Below are 21,645 nucleotides of genomic sequence, written 5' to 3' on the forward strand. Positions count from 1 at the left end.
TAGGGGAAAACACCAAAAGGTGGAGAAAGAGACAAGTAGAAAAAAGAAAATGGGAAATAAACAGAAGGAGTGGAGGAGCGTGAGTCGGAACGTCTTACTCTGCCATCTTGACCAAAAGGATTACGATTTAACTGCTCATCTGAAGGATGGCTTTGAAGTGAAATTTGTGTTCACTGGTGTTAGTAAGATTCGAACATAGCATTTAAAAAAAAAAGTACAAATGAGGCTCACTGAAAATTTCGTAGCCCATTTATGCAAAGCTTGCACAACATTTGACATTCAATCTTAGGTTAATTTGCACCTAAGACTTAAACATGACTGGACAACTTTATATTATGTTATTAATTCTTTTTAGATATCCAGGGAATTTCCAGGAATATCCAAGGTGTGAATGCAGGTTAAGTGTTAGGTAAGGTGGGGACTAGAGCAGGTGGGTGACTGAGAAGCTGGGAGTTAACAACATTTTATGTGCAGCTGAAGCTAGCAGCAGTAGTGAGGTGAATGAGATTGCCATGAACTGAGGGGCAGCGAGGAAAGGCTGAGTGAAATCTGGGGACATTATTGTAGATACAAAGTGAAAAATTATTTTCCCTGGTGAGGGAATAGGAAGCATGGGGGTTTACCTTGGAAGAAATTACAGGGGATGAGTGAAGGAAGGTTCTTGAATCAATGGCTGCTTGATAATGAGATGCTTAACCAAATTTTACTGTTGTGATAGAGACTCCAATGTAATTTCAGAAAGCATTGGATAAATATTTGCAAAGGGTGATTATAAAACACGCCTAGTGTGGGCTGGACCGAGATTTAAACAGAACATTTGCACTGTTATGGGAACCCAGGTTCTGCAGTGCTGTCATTTCTGTAATTCCAAGAACACTATTCGTTTTAGAGTCTGAGCCCTGTGTGTTTGCAATGTGCTGAGTTTTGAACTAGGTTGAGATATGAATCGAGTTCCAAGTCCACTCCCCTTTGTAATTTCTTGGTTTGGTTTCGGTCAGTTGGTTTTGAAGTGTGAAGTCCAAGACAGATTGATCTTCCCAGTTCAGAGTTGACTTCATGCATAACCAGAGGGTAGAGAATTCAGCCTATTATAAGTGGCATGCACTGAATGCCCTTGATTGTATCTTATGCTATGGAGGGAGATTCCAGTTCTAGTTTTAGGTCCAATATCAGTTTGTTATAGATGTTTTTAATCAAACTGTTCGGAAGTCATTTTACATGCCTCTAGAGCAGGTGGGACTTAAACCTGAGGTTTCTGATCCAGAGGCAGAGACACTAATATGCAATTGCTTCATGTTTCAAATAAGCTAGTTTGGCAATATTGACTGTCAGTTGGTTATGAGAGGAATCTGAATGTTACAAGTATTACTATCAGTTATCTTATTTCAATAACTTGTGATTTAATTATTGATGGAATAAATGTTCTTTACACTTCTAGTGTTCCTCTTTTAGAATTGTTTCCCTGCTTCAGTTTCTCTTATGATGCTCCTGTATTGGTGAAGCTAGCTGTTAATGAATAGCCAAAATTATGTTGGAAAGAGTGCTCGAGTATAGTTTTCAGAGTCCAGGCAAGCATGGATCGAGGAAAGGCTTGATTAACTCAAACTACAACAGTCCATGACTGAATGGTTCTTGATGTGGGGTTTCAAGACCAGTTCGGCAAAAGTGAAGAATTCAAATGCTTTCTGAAGTTTGAGATTTGATGACCCACTTTGTCATTAACATCCAGGGGAAATTGCTGTAAATCTTTGGGATCTGTCTTGGTCCCACTTGATCTTTGATGTTGATTGAGAGGTGTTTGATTGCAGTATCTACTCATGTTTACCATGTGTTTATGCTGGGTGTGAGAAGTCATTGTAGATGTATTGTAGATTGTATGACAGTTTTAAGATTGTGTAGTAAAATTTTTGTTTGTTCAAAACCATTGAGTCTTGTGGCATTATTCCCTTAGCAAGTCTCCTATATCCCACCCTTTGGCCACGAAATAAATATACATTACTGGTCCCTAACCAAATGGTAATATTAAATTTTGCAGTCTAGTCTGTCATCATAACACAATTTGGGTACTTTCCTGGGATCTTAACAAATGACATTTGTATACACCTTGTGATCAGAATGTCCAAAACTTCCAAAACACCAACCACTTAGTAACCTGAATATTTTATCTCCCTCATCTGTCCCGTTCCCTCAGAAGAGATTGTTTTCAGTGGCGATAGATACATGCTTGACACAAATGGATATTTGAATTGAGGTTTTATTTGCAGGCAGTAAAATTTACTTACCTTTATTCCATGAGTCTGTATTACTTATATTTTGAGAGGATGGATTGACCTGCAATCTTATTATGACTTCTCTCTGGGAGTTGACTAAAAATGGTGATGTTTTTGTAAAACCAGAACTTCAGAATTTTTTTTTCTACATTAGCAGGTTGTGGAAACATTACTCAAGGAACAGAATGGCAAACCAGGAAGAAACCTGGGAACAACTGGATTCAGAATTTGACCACTACTTAGTTGACATGAAACCATATGTTCTGAAACTGTTACATAAGTCAGGTAAGCTCTAAAGGAAGAAGGTTTGTTGCCAGTTATTGAAGGACATTCTCCTCTGCTAGTTTCAGTTATTTGTGTTGTGATTAATATCAGTGCTAATTTTTAATATCTTATCAGTGCGCAATGCTTTGTGCAGCAGTGAGTAGCAACATAATTAGTGTAAAAGAATTTTTCTTGCTGTTTTCACTAATTCAAGTTGGGGGACTGTGGAGATATCCAAACTTCATAAGCTGGCCATTGACCTTTATTAGTTGACTGTAAAATTTTAAACCAATGTTCCTATTAAGATGCATAGATCTCAAGTTGTTGTTACAAACATCTGGGTGTTCTGATTTAAGATTTATCTACCAACGATCAACTTCATTGAACATGGGAACAGAAGTCACCCATCTGACAGAGGTCAACTGTCCAGTCTGTTCTGCCAACCATTGAGGGTCTGGCTGATCTGTGACCTATTTCCATTTTATCTATTATTCCTCTATATTCCTTAATTGCTTTAATTAACATAAATCTAAGAATGTCAGATTTAGAACTACGAATTCAGCATTAATTGTTGTATTATGAAGAAGGTTCAAAACTTTACTACCCTTTTCCTTGCCAAAGTAATTTGTAGGTTAATTCCTGAAAAGTTTGGCTGAAATGTTTTGACCATGCCCCCTAGAGCGAGACACTTCAGCTGGTGGAAACAGCTAGTAAAACAGGTTTTTCTTGACTTTCAGTCTCTCAAATTTGCAAAAGGACAAACCATCGACTGAAAGAAACATTACAGCTCAAGTGGAGTTGAGGTTCAGGGCTCAGAGTTGGACTTCTGCTTCATTAAGATCAGAAATTTCTCAGACACTGTATTCTGGACACCCTGCTGTGGCTGTGGGTATGTTCGCCGAGCTGGGAAGTTGATTTGCAGATATTTCATACCCTGTTTAGGTGGCATCTTTAAGTGCTTTGGAGCCTCCTGTGAAGCGCTGTCGTACTGTCTCTGGAATTTATTTGGTCCTTCGGTATCCATGTAGAAATCGGAGCTGTTCATCCGTAGGGCTTAGGCGGTTGGCACAGGATTCCCATTTCATTCCTTGTCTTAGCGTGTCTCACCCATAGGTGTTGAAGGTTTGCGTAAAGGTTTATAGTTTGGGTGCAGGTTGCCGTGGTTGTCAGTATGTTTGCCAATCATGCAAAAAATGGATGCAGTAATGTACTGGCAAATCAGAGATTTGACAAAAACAAGATCATTAATTTTAATGAAAATCAGTTCTGTGAAGGTACTCTTGAATCAGTAGTGCAAAGCCTGAAGAAATTATTATTAGATTGAGAAGGAATATTCTGATAGTTACTTGCTTTGCAGTTGATGACCTATGCAATAATAAATGGACACAAGTGAACTTTAAACCAAATAAATAATTGAGGATTGTGAAAACTTCATAAATCATATTAAAGGAGCTTGAATATTTTGTCCTGTGTAGTCAGTGGCATGAATATAACTTCCTTAATAACCATTTTGCCAGTATTTCTTAGATACAGTATAGCAGGATAAGAAAAGCTCTCTTAATAGTGAATTTATCTGTTGAGTAAATGAGTCATACAAGCCTATAGGGACTGTGGTTTGTTCCTGTCTCTCTTTGAATTACAGATTATACCTCCTGAAATCTGGCATCCTTGGGACTGTGTCTTTACCAAACTGTAGATCTGGCAGTGTTGGGGTTTGTGCTATGTGACATAAAATGAGAAGAAAGATGGTTATTTAGTGAATATAGATTCTGGAAATTCTGGAAAACTGGAAGCAGTGAAAGCCCATCGGAAAAGCATTTATGCTGTGGGAATTGCATCCATAGAACATGCTGGATCATACAACAAACTCAGGAAAGGGTTCGAAGAATGAGCTTCGAGGTGGAGTCAGGACTTGGAAATCCTTGTGTGTTGAGAACATGTGAAAATCACTACCTCCACAGTACGGAGAGAAGCGATGAGGGGCTCTGAAGAAGCCTGCTTGCAGCTTCAATATTGGTTTATGGAGGAAGAATTTGGCAAATGACCCAATCCTGATAGTTATGCAGCACCCACTCCTGCATGTACTTGAATTTCCAGGGCAGACTGGTTTAAGCTTGATTGTGATGTCCGCTTCCTGTCTGCAGCAAGTGATGGAGCCAAATGATTCCATAACCAGTGGATCAGATCTAAACTTTGCAGCCCTGCCATACATCTGGTGTGAATGGTGGTGGACAATTAAATAATTCACTGGCAGATGAGATGGCACAACAAATGTCTCCATCCTCTATAATGGGGGAATCCAGCACTTTTTCGTTTATTCAGTTGTAGGACTTCGTATTACTGGCTGAATCAGCATTTATTGCCAGCCTTTAGATTAGATTAGATTACTTAGATTAGATTAGATTATTTACAGTGTGGAAACAGGCCCTTCGGCCCAACAAGTCCACACCGCCCCGCCGAAGCGTAACCCACCCATACCCCTACATCTACATTTACCCCTTTCCTAACACTACGGGCAATTTCGCATGGCCAATTCACCTGGCCTGCACATCTTTGGACTGTGGGAGGAAACCGGAGCACCCGGAGGAAACCCACGCAGACATGGGGAGAATGTGCAAACTCCACACAGTCAGTCGCCTGAGGCGGGAAATGAACCCGGGTCCCAGGCGCTGTGAGGCAGCAGTGCTAACCACTGTGCCACCGTGCCGCCCCTGAGAAGTTGATAATGAGCTATCACATTGAACTGCTGCAGTCCATATGCTGTTCGGGAGGCAATTGCAGATTTTGACCCAGAAACAGTGAATGAATGGCAATATTTGAATGTCAGAATGCTGAGTAGCTTGGAGAAGTATTTTCAGGTGGTGGTATTTCCATGTATCTGCCTTGTTATTCTAAATGGAAGTAATGCCCAATTCAAAAAGTGTTGTCTGACAATCTTTGGTGACTTTCTGCAGTGCATTTTGTGGATAATACACACTGCTGTGCCTGAGCATCAGTGGTGGAATAACTGAATGTTTGTGGATGTGGTCTGTCCAGCTTTTTGATTGTTGGACTGCACTCATCCTGGCAAGTAGGGAGTACTCCATAATTCGTGAATTGTGCATTGTCGATGTGGACAGGCTTTGGGAAGTCAGGATGTGAGATACTTGATGCGGGATTTGTTGCCTCTGACCTGCTGTTGTCGCCACTGTATTTATATGGTAAGTCGAGATCAGTGCAAAATACAAGGCTGAAACATTCGCAACAATCTTCAACCTGAAGTGCTAAGTGGATGATTCATCTTGGTCTCCTCCAGATGTCGTCATCATCATGGGTGGCAATTTTCAGCATATTCAATTTGCTCCAGGTGATATCAGGCACTGGATACCACAAAGGATTTGGTCCTTGGTAACTTTCCAGCAATAATGTAAACCACCAACACTCAGTAGCGGCATTCCTGATGAATGGATTCCCCTGCTCCTCAGATGCTGCCTGACCTGCTGTGCTTTCCAGTGCCACACTTTCGACTCTGATCTCCAGCATATGCAGCCCTCACTTTCTCCCAATTAGAAGATGCTTTGCAGAAATTCAGTGAGGCTCCTTAGACAGTACCTTCCAAACTGCCATGACCACTTAGAAGAGCAAGGGCAGCATATACTTGGGCACACTACCACCTGCAAGTTACCATCCAATATACTTCCCATTCAGACTTGGGAATATATTGCCATTTCTTTAGTGTCTCTAGGTCAAATCTTGGTATTCTCTCCTTAATGACATTGTGTGTGTGTATACCTAACACCACATAGATTGCAGCAATTTATGAAGGCAGCTCCCAACCACTTTTTCAAGAGCAACTAGGGATGGGGAATAAATGCTGGCTAGTCTTGTGATATCCACATCTTGTGAATGAAAAAATAAAAATCCTTTCTAGCCTGGTAGCATTCACCAGCCTCCCTTCCAGATGAAGAATTTGTACATATCTGTTGTGCTAAGATTTCTTTTTCTCTTTTTATTCTTTCATAAGTTGAGTGTCACTGGCGAGGTCAGCATTTGTTGCCTTAGTTTCCATTGTATTCTGTGGCTAGGTCATTTTGGAGAGCAATGAGTTGAGAGTTGACCATATTGCTGTGAATCTGGAGTTGTGAATAGTCAGACTAGGAAAGGATGTTGGATTTTCTTACCTAAAATATACTTTTATGGGTTACGGTTGCTGTAATTAGGTTCCATATCCACATTTGATTTTTGTTATGGTGAGTTATTTTTATTTGCCATAGTGAGATTTGTGTAAATTCCCTGGAACGTTAATCTGGTATCTTTGGATTACAAGCCCAGTGATGCTATCACCACACTGTCGTCTTCCCCCAAAAATCCATCTGTGTTGTGATGGCGCAGATGTTTTCAAGAGCTGAGAACAAAAGTAGCTTGCTAGCTTTGATTTTGTGTTGTTTTTAAATATTATGATATTGAGTTGTCCATGTTCCTGTAGTGCTAAAATAGTTACTCATCTCAGATGGAAATCAATTGGATTAATCCAAAGTATTTTACAAGAACTTGATTTTATACAGCATTTTCAATGTACTGAAATCTTTGAAGGTGCTTTTCAGGAGCATTGTTAAACCACTGAGCTACGCAAAGAGATAATAAGTCATGTGTCAAAAAAGTTTGTCCAATAAATAGATTTTAAGGAATGTCTTTTACAGAGGGGAAGGGAGATTAGATTACTTAGTGTGGAAACAGGCCCTTCAGCGCAACAAGTCCACACCGCCCCTCCGAAGAGCAAACCACCCAGACCCATTCCCCTACATTTACCCCTTCACCTAACACGATGGGCAAATTAGCGTGGCCAATTCACCTAACCAGCACATCTTTAGACTATGGGAGGAAACCGGAGCAACCGGAGGAAACCCACGCAGACACTGGGAGAATGTGCAAACTCCACACAGACAGTCGCCTGAGGTGGGAATTGAACCCGGGTCTCTGGCACTATGAGGCAGCAGTGTTAACCACTGTGTCACCATGCTGCCCAAGAGATACCGTGCTCGTGAAAGTAGTCCATAAGCTCGGGCTTCAGGCAGTTGAAGGTGTCCACCAGTGGTGTAACAATTAAAATTTGGGAATACACAAGAAGTCAGATTAGGAAACACCTTTCAGTTTTGTGAGGCTGGAGAAGAGTACAGAAGTAGGAAGAAGCAAGGCTTTGGAGGGATTTGAAAATAGGAATTGGAGTTAGAATTTTAATATCAAGAAGTTGCTAGACCAGGAGACAGTGCAGCTTAACAAATGATATGCGGTTGGGATTTAATGAGTTATACACTAACAACAGAGTTTGAGGGTTGACTGTGAGACCAGCCAGAAGTACGTTGGAATAGCTGAATTTAGAGGTGACAATGGCCTGAATTCAACTCTTGGAAACAAATAAACTGAGCAGGTGATGTTGGGCAATCTGGTGGAAGTGGGATGAAAGGTCTTAATGATGAGAAGTCAGAAATCCATTTTAGGGTCAAGTGTGATATTGAGGTTCTATATTAAATGTGCAGCTTCAGTAATCTTTGTAAGTATACAAGTATAATCAGTTATCTCTAATCAAGTTATTTTTTGGTGTCCAAGTGGATGGTTAGAAACCTGCTTTGTGTCTACTAATGAAAAGTCAACTTTTCGGGTCAGGACTCTTCATAAGTCCTGATGAAGGGCCCTGACCCGAAAAGTTGACTTTCCTGCTCCTCCAATGCTGTCTGACCTGCTGTGCTCTTCCAGCTCCACAGTTTATTGACTTTGACTTCCAACATCTGCAGTCTTTATTATCCCTTGTGTCAACTAACACTCTTTTATTGCCACAAAGCATGTTCCATAGTGGTATGATGACGTTTACTTCTGAATTCCATTTGAGGTTTGTGCCTCTTGTTAGAGGGACTGATCTGTATTCTCCCTCTCTGCTAGAATAACATGCTTCTTTTACCTGCATGTCAAAGTTTATAGTGTATTGTACATTTAAAGGATAAGAATGGCTTTTAAAGTTTCTTTTTACATCATATAGAACGCCAGAGATGTGCCTTGTGGATCAAGAAATTATGCGATCCATCTGGAGCTGGAGCAGGAGTAATGGGACGCAAAAACCGAAACATGTATGCGAAGCTTTTACTTCACATGCTGAGACGGGGAGTGCTCGAAGGTCCTTTCACCCACAGACCAGAACCTGGATCACTTAAAACGCTGCCTTCTTACATGGTATGAAGTGTTCATTTTAGAAAAATCAATATTTGCATATCAAAGGAATTCGTGTATTGCTGGACATCAGAGTGCATCTGGGAAAATTAACAAACAGTGAAATTCACAACTAATCTTGGAGGAACTATTGGGCGAAGTTCACAGCACAGAATCAGATAAGTTAATTGTTGTTTTAAGTCTGTCCAAGAAGAAGGCTGCAGTAGTGAGTATAGTGGATTCTTTCTTGATTATATATTTTTGGAGATAAGTCTCTTTATTAAACTTAAAATGTAAGCCATAGCTATTAATTTAACCTGGGGCAGTGTTTGTCGAGGAATAAGGTGGTGTTATTTTCTGGGCCTGTAGATTGTGAAGGAGCAAAAATGGCCTTTGCAGTGATATGTACTTCTTGTCAGATGTGGGAGTTTAAGGAGAATTTAAGGGTTACTGCGGATTATATCTGCCATAAATGCTGTTGGATGCGAATCTTATCAGATCGAGTGGACCGGTTGGAGAGACAGATGCGATGAGGAATTTGCAACAGCAACAGGATGGCAGTTATAGGAAGGGGGGAAAGTCTCAGATACAGTCACATAGGTGGGTTAACTCCCGGAAGGGTAAGAGAGGTAGACAGCTAGTGCAGGAATCTCTTATGGATATACCCATTTCAAACAGGTATGCTGTTTTGGAAAATGTAGGGGGTGATGGATTCTCAGGGGAACGTAGCACGAACAGCCAAGTTTCTGGTATTGAGACTGGCTCTAATGCAATGAGGGGTACATCGGCTTCCAGGAGATCAATTGTGTTAGAGGATTCTGAAGTCAGAGGTACAGACAGACGTTTCGTGGGCAGCAGAGAAAAAGCAGAATGGTGTGTTGTTTCCCTGGTGCCAGGATTAAGGATGTCTGAGAGGGTACAGAATATTCTCACGGGGGAGAGGGGCCAGCAGGAGGTCATTGTAATTACGGTAACATGGCTCAGGGATGGGCAGGACTGGCAGCTTAATGTTCCAGGATACAAATGCTACAGGAAGGATACAAAGGGCGGCAAGAGAGGAGGGAGAGTGGCATTTTTGATAAAGGATAGCATTACAGCTGTGCTGAGGGAGGATATTGCTGGAAACACACCCAGGGAAGTTATTTGGGTGGAACTGGGAAATAAAGGGCTGATCAACGTATTGGGATTGTATTATAGACACCCCAATAGTCAGAGGGAAATTGAGAAACAAACTTGTAAGGAGATCTCGGCTATCTGTAAGAATAATAGGGTAGTTACAGTAGGGGATTTTCAAACATCGACTGGGACTGCCATAATGTTAAAGGTTTAGATGGAGAGGAATTTAAGTGTTTACAAGACAATTGTCTGATTCAGTATGTGGACGTACCTACTAGAGAAGGTGCAAAACTTGACCTAGTCTTGGGAAATAAGGTAGGGCAGGTGACTGAGGTGTCAGTGAGGGAGCACTTTGGGGCCAGTGACCATAATTCTATTAGTTTTAAAATAGTGGTGGAAAAGGATAGACCAGATCTAAAAGTTGAAGTTCTAAATTGGAGAAAGGCCAATTTTGACGGTATTAGGCAAGAACTTTCGAAAGCTGATTGGAGGCAGATGTTCGCAGGTAAAGGGACGGCTAGAAAATGGGAAGCCTTCAGAAATGCGATAACAAGAATCCAGAGAAAGTATATTCCTGTTAGGGTGAAAGGAAAGGCTGGTAGCTATAGGGAATGCTGGATGACTAAAGAAATTGAGGGTTTGGTTAAGAAAAAGAAGGAAACCTATGTCAGGTATAGACAGATAGATCGAGGGAATTCTTAGAGTATGAAGGAAGTAGGAGTATACTGAAGAGGGAAATCAGGAGGGCAAAAAGGGGACATGAGATAGCTTTGGCAAATAGAATTAAGGAGAATCCAAAGGGTTTTTACAAATATATTAAGGACAAAAGGGTAACAAGGGAGAGAATAGGGCCCCTCAAAGATCAGCAAGGCGGCCTTGTGTGGCGCCACAGAAAATAGGTGAAATACTAAATGAATATTTTGCATCAGTATTTACTGTGGAAAAGGATATGGAAGATATAGACTATAGGGAAATAGATGGTGACATCTTGCAAAATGTCCAGATCACAGAGGAGGAATTGCTGGATGTCTTGAGACGGTTAAAGGTGGATAAATCCCTAGGACCTGATCAGGTGTATACGAGAACTGTGTGGGATGCTAGAGAAGTGATTGCTGGGCCTCTTGCTGTGATATTTGTATCATCGATAGTCACAGGTGAAGTGCCGGAAGACTGGAGATTGGCAAACGTGGTGCCATTGTTTAAGAAGGGCAGTAAAGACAAGTCAGGGAACTATAGACCTATGAGCCTGACCTTTGTGGTGGTCAAGTTGTTGGAGGGACAGGATCTGCATGTATTTGGAAAGGCAAGGCTTTGGAATAGTCAACATGGCTTTGTGCGTGGGAAATCATGTCTCACAAACTTGATTGAGTTTTTTGAAGAAGTAACAAAAGACTGATGAGGGCAGAGCAGTAGATGTGATCTATATGGACTTCACTAATGCGTCATGGGAGACTGATTAGCAAGGCTAGATCTCATGGAATACAGGGAGAACTAGCCATTTGGATACAGAACTGGCTCAAAGGTAGAAGACAGGGTGGTGTGGAGGGTTGTTTTTCAGACTGAAGGCCTGTGACCAGTGGAGTGCCACAAGAATCAGTGCTGGGATTTGGATGTGAGCATACGAGGTACAGTTAATAAGTTTGCAGATGACTCCAAAATTGGAGGTGTGGTGGACAGCGAAGAGGGTTACCTCAGAGTACAACAGGAGCTGGACCAGATGGGCCAATGGGCAGAGAAGTGGCAGATGGAGTTTAATTCAGATAAATGCGAGGTGCTGCATTTTGGGAACACAAATCTTAGCAGGACTTATACACTTAATGGTAAGTCCTAGGGAGTGTTGTTGAACAAAGAGACCTTGGAGTGCAGGTTCAGAGCTCCTTGAAACTGGAGTTGCAGGTAGATAGGACAGTGAAGAAGGCATTTGGTATGCTTTCCTTTATTGGTCAGAGTATTGAGTACAGGAGTTGGGAGGTCATGTTGCGGCTGTACAGGACATTGGTTAGGCCACTGTTGGAATATTGCATGTAATTCTGGTCTCCTTCCTAACGGAAAGATGTTGTGAAACTTGAAAGGGTTCAGAAGAGATTTACAAGGATGTTGCCAGGGTTGGAGGATTTGAGTTACAGGGAGAGGCTGAACAGGTTGGGGCTGTTTTCCCTGGAGCGTCGGAGGCTGAGGGGTGATCTTATAGGGGTTTACAAAATGATGAGGGGCATGGATAGGATAAATAGACCAAGTCTTTTCCCTGGGGTCGGGGAGTCCAGAACTAGAGGGCATAGGTTTAGGGTGAGAGGGGAAAGATATAATAGGGACCTAAGGGGCAACTTTTTCACGCAGAAGGTGGTACGTGTATGGAATGAGCTGCCAGAGGAAGAGATGGAGGCTGGTACAATTGCAACATTTAAGAAGCATTTGGATGGATTTATGAATAGGAAGCGTTTGGAGGGACATTGGCCGGATGCTGGCAGGTGGGTCTAGATTGGGTTGGGATATCTGGTCGGCATGGCCGGGTTGGACCGAAGGGTCTGTTTGCATGCTGTACATCTTTGACTCTAAATGAATGTAAATTCTGTATGTGATCTAAGGGCTATACCACTATTAACATAATTTGGTGTCCCTGCTTTCATTTATTCGTTCATGGGATGTGCAAAATGTTGACAAGGGCAGCATTTGTTGCCCATCTCTAGTTGACCTTGAACTGAGTGGCTGAGGTTTTACCGCAATGAATGACCATTTCATAAATACAACCAAAGTGCTGGAGAAGCTCAGCAGATCTGGCAGCATCTGTGGAAAGAGATAACCAGATTTAATGTTTCATGTGTAATGTGACTCTTCAGAGCTGGGGAGTTATTGGATTCAAAACATTCCTAAATGTTACTTACAACTTGTAAGCCCAAACCTGGGTAAAGTCCAAATTTTGTCACATTCGATCATGGGCCACTTCAATATCTGAGGAGTCACGAATGGCCAATGAATATTGTGCTATCATTGGTGAATGTACCCACTTTCGAATTTATGATGGAAGGAAGGTCATTAATGAAGCAGCTGAAGATGGTTGTGTCTTAGGACACTACCCTGAGGAACCCCTGCATAAATGTCCTGGAGCTGAGATGACTTTGAAGGAGTAACCGAGAAAGTAGATGAGGGCAATGTGGTCGACATTGTCTACATGGACTTTAGCAAGGCCTTTGACCAGATACCCAACATTTCACCATGGAGTAAGGTTAAATCTCATGGGAACCAGGGAGAGCTGGCCAATTGGATATAAAATTTGCTTGAAGGTCGAAGCCAGGAGTTGGGGATAGAGGTTTGTTTTCAACTTGGAGGCCTGTAATGACTGGTGTACCACAGGAATTGGTGCTGGTTCTTCTGTTGTTGTTTGTCATTAATGCAAATGATTTAGATGAGAATTTAGGAGGAATGGAGAGTAAGTTTGTGGATGACACCAAGATTGCTGGTATAGTGGACAGTGAAGAAGGATATCTGGGAATACAATGACATCTTGATCAGCTAGGCAGTGAGTTGAGTAACGGCAGATGGAGTTTAATTTAGATAAATGCAGTTGTTGCACTTTGGTCGGCCAAACCAGTCAATGTTGGGTACCTGGGGAGTATTATAGAACAAAGATATTTAGGGTTACAGGTTCATAGCTCCTTGAAAGTGGAGACAGCTGTAGTCAAGCTGGTGAAGAAGGCTTTCGATGTGCTGGTTTTCATCTGTCAGCATTGAGTACAGGAGTTGGGGTGTTCTGTTGCAGCTGTACAAGATGTTGATAAGGCCACATTTGGTGTACTGCATGCAATTCGGGTCATACTACTATAGAAAAAATATTATTAAGCTGGAAATAGTGTAGAAAAGATTTACTAGGATGCTGTGTTGGATTGGAAGATTTGCGTTATGAGGAGAAGCTGGGGCTATTTTCCCCTAGAGCATAGGAGACTAGAGGCAGAGTTAAGGTAGATAGCCAACAGCTTTTATCCATGGCTGGGGGAGGCGGGGGCTCTAAAACTAGAGGACATAGGTTTAAGGTGAGAGGGGGAAGATTCAAAAAGGTCCAGAGGGGCAGTTGTTTTCACACAGGGTGGTGAATGGCTAGAACAGTTTGCCAGAGTTAGTGGTGTAGGTGAGTACTATTTTGTCATTTAAGAAACACTTGGATAGGTACATGGATGGAATAGGTATGAGGGAGAGAGACCAAACTTAGCCAAATGGGGCTAGATTAATTGTGAAAACTGGGCTGCATGGACAAGTTGGGCTGAAGGACCTGTTCACAAGTTATAAACCTTTATGTGCTGCAAGACAAGCTGAGCTTCTCCAGTACACTGTTTTTATTTCAAGTCTCCAGCATCTGTAATATTTTGTTTTCAATGACCAATTTCACAGTAACCAATAGATTAGCCTTCAACTTCACATTTCATTAATTGCTTAAATTTCACTGGATGCCATTGTTGGATTTGGGGCATTATAGAATTCAGATTTCAGAATACACAGACAGTAGTTGAATTTGCTCTCAAAGTCTCCAAACTTTGAGACTTTGAGAGCAAAGACAGCATTCAACCATTGTAGAGAAAACATGACCCTACACGTGGGAGACAGAATCTGTGAAGAGCTGCTCCCCAGTTGGAAATTCTTTCTTTCCAGCTCCTTTAATAAGATTCGGTCCGTCTCAAGCTCCTTTACTCTCAGGTTTCTTCTCTACCAGCCTTGTTGCTGTTAAAGTGACAATCTGTGATTGGTGGAGCAGCAAGAATTAGGGTCATTCTGCTGGTCTGAGTGTGGGATGCTGAGTTAGGCTGGAGCTGTCGGGTTGATGGACTTATGGACCTACTGTCTCCGAATGCTGCGTTGGCTTGAGTGTATGCATTATTTGATCTGTGTTGTACTTTTGGCAAACATGGTTGAGCTTGTACAGTTTTGGTTGCCCTGCCATAGGGAGGATAGTATTAAATTGGAGAGGGTTCAGAAAAGGTTTACTAGGATGTTGCCAGGACTGGAGGGTTTGAATTTGAATTGGATGGGCTGGGACATTTTTCACTGGAGCATAGAAGGTTGAGGAATGATTCTGTAGAGGTTTAAAAAATCATGAGGGGCATAGATGAGGTGAATAGCAAAGGTCTTTTTCTGAGGTTGGGGAAGTTCAAATTAGGGGGCATATTTTTAAGGTGTGAGGGGAAAGAGTTAAAAGGAACCTGGAGGGCAGGTTCACACACAGGGTGGCTTGTATATGCATTGAACTGCCAAAAAGAGTGGTAGATACTGGTACAGTTATAACATTTAAAAGACATTTGGGTAGGTACATGAAGAGGAAAGGTTTAGAGGGGTATGGGTGAAGCACAGGCAAGTGAGACTAGTTCAGTTTGGGAAACTTTGTTGGCATGGATGAGTTGGACCAAAGGATCTGTTTCTGTGCTGTATGGTTCTATGACTCTGACTTATTTTAGGAGAGATTTTCAAATTTGGAGGAGTAGAGCTTACCCATCTTCTCCCTCAACGTTTTCTGAAAATCTGGGACAAACTAAATCTCTGCTGATCTCAGGTTTTTTAATTGGCAGCATCCCTTTCTACACCCTTGTTAAATTTTCTCAAATGTCCTGAGATCCACTGCACTCTAAGGGTGGTAAGTGCCACAGTTTTATGACCCTTTTGAGAAAAGTAATTTCTCCTCCTGTCTGTTTTTAAATCTGTTACGCATTATTCTAAAACTACCTTTCTTTTTAGGTTGCCTCACAAGAGGAAGCAGCCTTTGTCACTCCCTTTAGCATCTTATATACATCAATTCTGTTTTCTCTCATTTTTCTAAACTCTACAAAGTATTGACCTAAACTACTCATCTTCTCATAAAACAAATCCTTCACCTCTAGAATCAATCCCATGAATCTCCTTTGAACTGCCTTCAATGCAATGACATCCCCTCTCAAGTAAGGGGACCAAACTTTTATGCACGTACTCCTGGTGGGGTCTCACTAATGCCTTGTACAGTTGCGGAAACAGTTCCGTCCTTATATACTCTATTCCTTTAGCAATAAATGCCAAAGTTCCATTTATCTTTCTTATATACCACCATTTCAACAAAATGAGCATGAAAGTTTTTTCTAATTGGTCTCATTGTACACAAGCCAAAAGCAAGACATTTGTAAAGACTTCCTAGTATTCCAGTAATTAAGAGCAGATAGGATATCACTTTTAGCATTTGAACCAAGACTACATAGTGCAGAATGTATAGTATATATTAATTTTACTCTTTTACTGCCTCCTTTCTATTCGGACTCCTGGTTCATTTTCAACCTCTGCTCGTGCAAATGCTCCATTGCAGCTGTCTGTGATGAAGTGCGTAAAAGTAGTTGGCACCTTGTTGCGCTACAATGATTTGACGGCTGCAACATTTGATTTCGTGTAGCATTGCCAAAGGACTAATATATAATGCAGGCTAGTTGCTGTGTAGTCAAGAAGTGATTGTCTCTTCTGGCTATAATGAACAATTATTATGGAACTATGTGGTCATTTAATGCGTGGTTTCATGCTGTGCTGCGAGTTTGAGTACTTCACAGACAATGTAAGGAGAAGGCAAAATCAAGTAATATTTTCAGACTTCAATTTCAAAGTAATACTGTGATATACATTGCAACCATAGTTATGCAAGGCTTATAGTTGTATTAGGTAAGGACTAATTTATCATTGTGTCTTTATGTCTATGTAAGTCTCCCAGTCTAGAGTTCAAGTGTAGCCTAGTGTAGTTTTTTTTCCAGTTTGTTCTAACTCCAACTATCCTCTGATATTTATACCTGGCAATCTGCAGCTCTGTGACATCATTGTAAAATTATTCTAGTGTCTTGAAAACCTCAGCTAACATGTAGTGTTGGGCATTTTATCAATCTTGGAAAGAACTCAATAAAATTAAAGAAAAGAATATAATATGAATTATCTCAAGGTTATCAACACTGATGAATTTTGAAGTCACTGTTGAATGAAGCATATAATCTCACGGAAGTCTCAGTAAATTAATTCAGTTTCAATTAATTAATTTGTTTCTTTTATTAATTGCAGTCAATATACTTTGATGAGCCCAGCTTTTCAAAACCACTTGATCATGGAACTGAAGGATTACCAGACTGGGTAACAGGAGAGCTGGGTTCAGGGGATTCAAAATCCAGTGGCTCCTGGAGAAGTGGCTCTAAAGACAATGAATCTTCTGACTTTCCACGTGTTGTTCACAGGTCTGTTTTATTAAAAAACAAATCTATTTTTGGTCCTGTTACACTTTCTCCTGTTGTACTGAATATAAAGTTTCAACAGTCCTACTATCTGCCTAACTTTTACTGTTGTGCCGAGGAACTCCAGTAGGTTCCACATGAGGAAATAGTTGATAGGAAACGCAGAATTGAATCTTATTTGTCTCCGGTTGCATTGATTCTGGTTAGTGCTGTGATTGAAGTAATTTGAAGAGGAAGTTCACCTTAAACCATTTGTTATTTTGCCCTGCTCAAAAACAAACCACAGTATTCTGTGCACACTGGATGACTTAAGTACTTCGTCTAAATTGAGTAAATTAATAATCATGGCAGTTTTGTCAAATTCATTTCAATATAGATCAAGCTATTTTATACAAGATTACATAAGCGGTATTGATAAAGTTGGTCATGTGTTGCTGAACCATGCAGTCTAGAAAGTTCCAGATTCAGTTACCAGTCCATAGTGATTGAATTAACTGATCTTCGATAATATTGTGGCAGATCACTCAGGATTCTGATTTTGTCAAGCCTGACTTGTTAAAAAGTGTGTGTGTCAAGTCAGGATCAGACTAAGCTGTGAATCAGAATATTCTGATACAAGGTCATCATTGACCTTAAAAACAACTGTTTCTCTCTCAACTGCGAACTGACATGCTGACTGTTTTCAGCATTTTAGATTCTTATTTCTGATTCCTAGCAGTTGTGGTGTTTTGCTGTTGTTTATTATCCTTGATGTTCTGATCAATATTTATCCTTCAATCAGCATCTTAACAAACTTTAGTTCATTGGGGAGCAGAGCTGCACCAATATGTTAGAGCTGTATGAAAATGTTAAGACAGAGCAACTTAGCAGTGATGAAAATAACACGGTAAAAGATCTTCACTGTTAGCATCAAAAATACTCAAATTAAACCTGGTTTACTTTCTGTAAAGAGATTAAATATGGGGTCTGCTCTGTTGCAAATGCAGTGAAAGACATCGGAATGATTGTCTCTTTAATTCAAGTCAGAAATAGAGTAAATACTGACCCTGTAGTGGATGATTGGATAACATTTAACATAATGGTACATTGTGCAAGTTAGAATTGTTCTTCCCAGAGCAGAAAAGTGTAAGAGTTATTTAAAGGTTACAGAAGATAATTTAAGAGTTACTTCCAAAGTGGCGAAGTTTTAAGAATGGTTGGAAAAGATGTGTGTGTAATCAGAATTCACATAGATGTAATCATTATATATCTATGACAGAATTTATCATTTTCAAATAGCTGTCAAACTCACCAGTTTTATATTGTTTATGGAATCAGATTCCACCATTTCTTCCATTAGGTCTAACATAACTGGATTTGAGCAACCCAGTGAAAAAGACTTTGCTTCATCTCCCCTCTAAGTCTAAATGACTTGTATGTATTGACTTAGTCACCATAGAGACTATCTACTCTATCAAAGCTTTTCATCACTTTGAAACCCTTTGTTAAGTCATTCATTTTCTCTTCCACCCTAAGAAGGGTGCTAAAGTGGCATTGCTGCCTCACAGTGCCAGGGACCCAGGTTTGATTCCAGCATCAGGCGACTTGTCTGTGTGGAGATTGCACATTCTCCCCATGTTTGTGTGGGTTTCCTCCAGCTGCTCCGGTTTTCTCCCACAATCCAAAGATGTGCAAGTTATTAGAATTAGCAATGCTAAATTGCCAATAGTGTTCAGGGATCTGCAGGTTAGATGCATTAGTCAAGTGTAGAGCAATAAGTAATGTGTCTGGGAAGGTTACTCTTCAGAGGGTCGGTGTAGACTTGTTGGACCAAGTGGCCTGTTTGCACACTGTAGGGAGTTTATGATTCTATCTTTTCTCTTTGTCAGTGTCTGCTGTGCACAAAAGAGCTCGGTTTCCTTATTGTTTAAATATTATTTCAAAGTGACCCTGAAAGTTTTACATCAGTTTTTGTTCATCATCTTTTAGTTATCAATTCCACATTAGTACTTACTGACTTAATTCCTTTGTGAGTTACTTTTATAACCAAATGTTTCTTGAAGCATGGCTCAGAAATAGCAACCTTGATTCTGATAGTTGAGTTAAAACCCAGGATACAAGACAAACACTTGAGTTGTTTTTTTGAGGTTTATATGATGTCAAAAGTTTAAATTCTTACTATGCTTCATGGGTTCTAATCTATATTGTTTTGTGTAAAATGTGACCATGTTCCCTGGGATTCTATTTTGGAACGTTCCGAGTGTCTGTTCAAACTGGATTTTGTTTAGCAGTACTGCATATTGAACTCAAGGTGGAGCTGCACATCCAATTAATCTTTGAATTCGTTTTAGGAATTTCCGCAACCTTTTTTGTATGTGATTGTGTATACATTCTTCACATTATTTAAATTGATTTTTTTCTATATTCGATTCTGTACTCATTGTTTTTAGTTCTGTCATTTAATTATAAAATTTAATGGTCTTGCATATATTTCAGACATTAATTACGTTCAGTTAATTTTTCTATTATTACTTCACAATAAAAATTGTAAGAAAAATGTAGGAATTTAGCCTTCAATGATCTTGCTTTATAATTAATAACTTGTAACGACTGTGGTTTTTATTGTTGCACTATGCACTGAAGCAAGAGAAAACTGTTTTGAAACCCAGAGATTTACAAGCTGGCTGTGTGTTTTGAAAGTATGGAATTTGATGTTTATTGTGAATTCTGTTTTATGTAGCAATGGGTTCCGGTAATGTGCAAATAAACTGGAGATGAAGGGTTATTTACAAGTGAAGTTGATTGGTTTGTGGATTAGGGACTAATTATCAGATAAAGGACCTCTGCTTAACCACAGCATGGTGATTGGTTGTCACTTCAGTGAACAACTTGGGCTGTGAACAAGGTAGAGTCTAGCTAGAACAGGAGAGAATCCAGCAAAGATACAGCAGCCAAAGGAAGCACTTTCCATCTCTGCAGTAAGGCACTTGAAGAAAACCAGCTTATTCTTCAGCAAATGCTGCAAGTTGTGACTTTGAATTGGATAGGACGGAGCACTTCCATGAGTGAATCAGCCACCACTTGCCTCTTCCAAACCATTGGAAGCATTTAGAAGGCGAAACCTTCAGATCAGCAAGAACCGACTCAATGTATCTTGGGAGTTTATAAAGGGTTTAGAATTTTCACTTGTAGGGTTTAATTAATTTTTGTTTAATTGTTGCTTGTAGCTAGAATTTAATGATTTAATAAATAATGATTCCTTGTTAAGTACAGAAACCTGGCCCATGTTTTCTATCACCCTGGGTCTGAAAATTGGGTAGCTTGGGGATTTTATGTATTTCTTTTAAAATGTTAATTTTTGTGGCAACTCCTGAAGTAGTGAAGCTTAATTTCTACCCCAGTGAGTCATGATAAAGTTTAATGATCTTGACTGGGTTTAGATTTGTTGCATTTGATTTGAAACCTTTGCAATGAGGATTTGGGTGTGGTATTGGTAAATAATATTGATGAAGGAAAATACCAGATTCTGCAATGGCACCAGAAACAGCAAAGGCTTTCCTGCAATTGGCAGAGTTGTCATTTTAAGAGAATTTTTAAAACTCAAGTTGATTTTGATGAGTAAACTGGAGGTATCATTGACTGACAGAGCTAGAAAGTTAAAAATATTCAAGATACTTAGGTTTAGAGGAAATACAGAAGAGTCTAAGTACTTGGGATGGTGAAATGTCACAATCCGGTGGTAATCAGTTACAATTAAAGTTGTTAGAGCATAAAGGAAGAATGAAAACAAGTGGAGTTGGAATTCCAACTGGAAGAGAAAGGTAAGGAGAAAGCTGAGCACCTTTAGATTAGAATTACAAAGGGGAAGAGAGAGAATGTGAATATCAGCTTAAATTGGCATTCCTCCAATTTACAAGCACAAGTACAAAAGCGAACTGGTGTGCAACTGTAATTTCTCATCCTGAAGATGGCACACTTACTTCAGTGCAATACCAAAGATATTCAAACTAGAACAAAGAAAAACTTGCGATTACAAACTACCTTTCACAACCTCAGGACAACTGCTCCATCTACATGGGTGCAAAGCCACGCAGCAATCCAGATCTTACCCTGAAGAGAACACTGGCACACAAGTGCCTTTAAGATATGTGCACATGTGATTGATAATCAATCTAAAGAGTCTGCAACAGATTGGCCATGCCCTAAATGTTCATTGTTTGTTTCCCTTGCTGTCACCCTTCATGTTATTTCCAGAATATCTTGTCATAGAGTCATAGAAATGTACAGGACGGAAACAGCCCCTTCGGTCCAACTTGTCCATGCTACCAGCTATCCCAACCCAATGTAGTCTCACCTGCCAGCATCGGGCCCATATCCCTCCAAAGCCTTCCTATTCATGTACCCATTCAGATGCCTTTTAAATGTTGCAATTGTACCAGCCTCCACCACTTCCTCCAGCAGCCCATTCCATACATGTACCACTTTGAGTGGAAATGTTGCCCCTTAGATCTCTATTATTTATTTCCCCTCTCGCCCTCTAGTTCTGGACTCCCCACCCCTGGGAAGAGACTTTGTCTACTTATCCTATTCAGGGAAGCTTGAGGGACAAGATGTACATGTACAGT

The 21,645-nt window shown here is 40.4% G+C and overlaps 1 protein-coding gene across 8 annotated transcripts in view; it reads left to right on the top strand.

Moving 5' to 3' along the window:
• Positions 1-21,645, top strand: part of cep112 (centrosomal protein 112) — a 577,437-nt gene that overhangs the window by 16,073 nt on the left and 539,719 nt on the right. For 7 of the 8 annotated variants that reach the window (XR_011954852.1, XR_011954853.1, XM_072558882.1 and 4 more), the window contains exons 2-4: positions 2,425-2,555; positions 8,548-8,738; positions 16,875-17,044. Coding sequence is in view for 6 of the 8 variants with exons in the window: in XM_072558882.1 (XP_072414983.1) it covers positions 2,456-2,555; positions 8,548-8,738; positions 16,875-17,044 (461 nt within the window). In the remaining 2 variants the exon portion in view is untranslated. The remainder of the gene's footprint in view (positions 1-2,424; positions 2,556-8,547; positions 8,739-16,874; positions 17,045-21,645) is intronic. The other variant, XM_072558884.1, reaches the window with a different exon arrangement.

This window comes from Chiloscyllium punctatum, chromosome 39 (assembly GCF_047496795.1).
Source record: "Chiloscyllium punctatum isolate Juve2018m chromosome 39, sChiPun1.3, whole genome shotgun sequence".
NCBI classification, from domain to species: domain Eukaryota; kingdom Metazoa; phylum Chordata; class Chondrichthyes; order Orectolobiformes; family Hemiscylliidae; genus Chiloscyllium; species Chiloscyllium punctatum.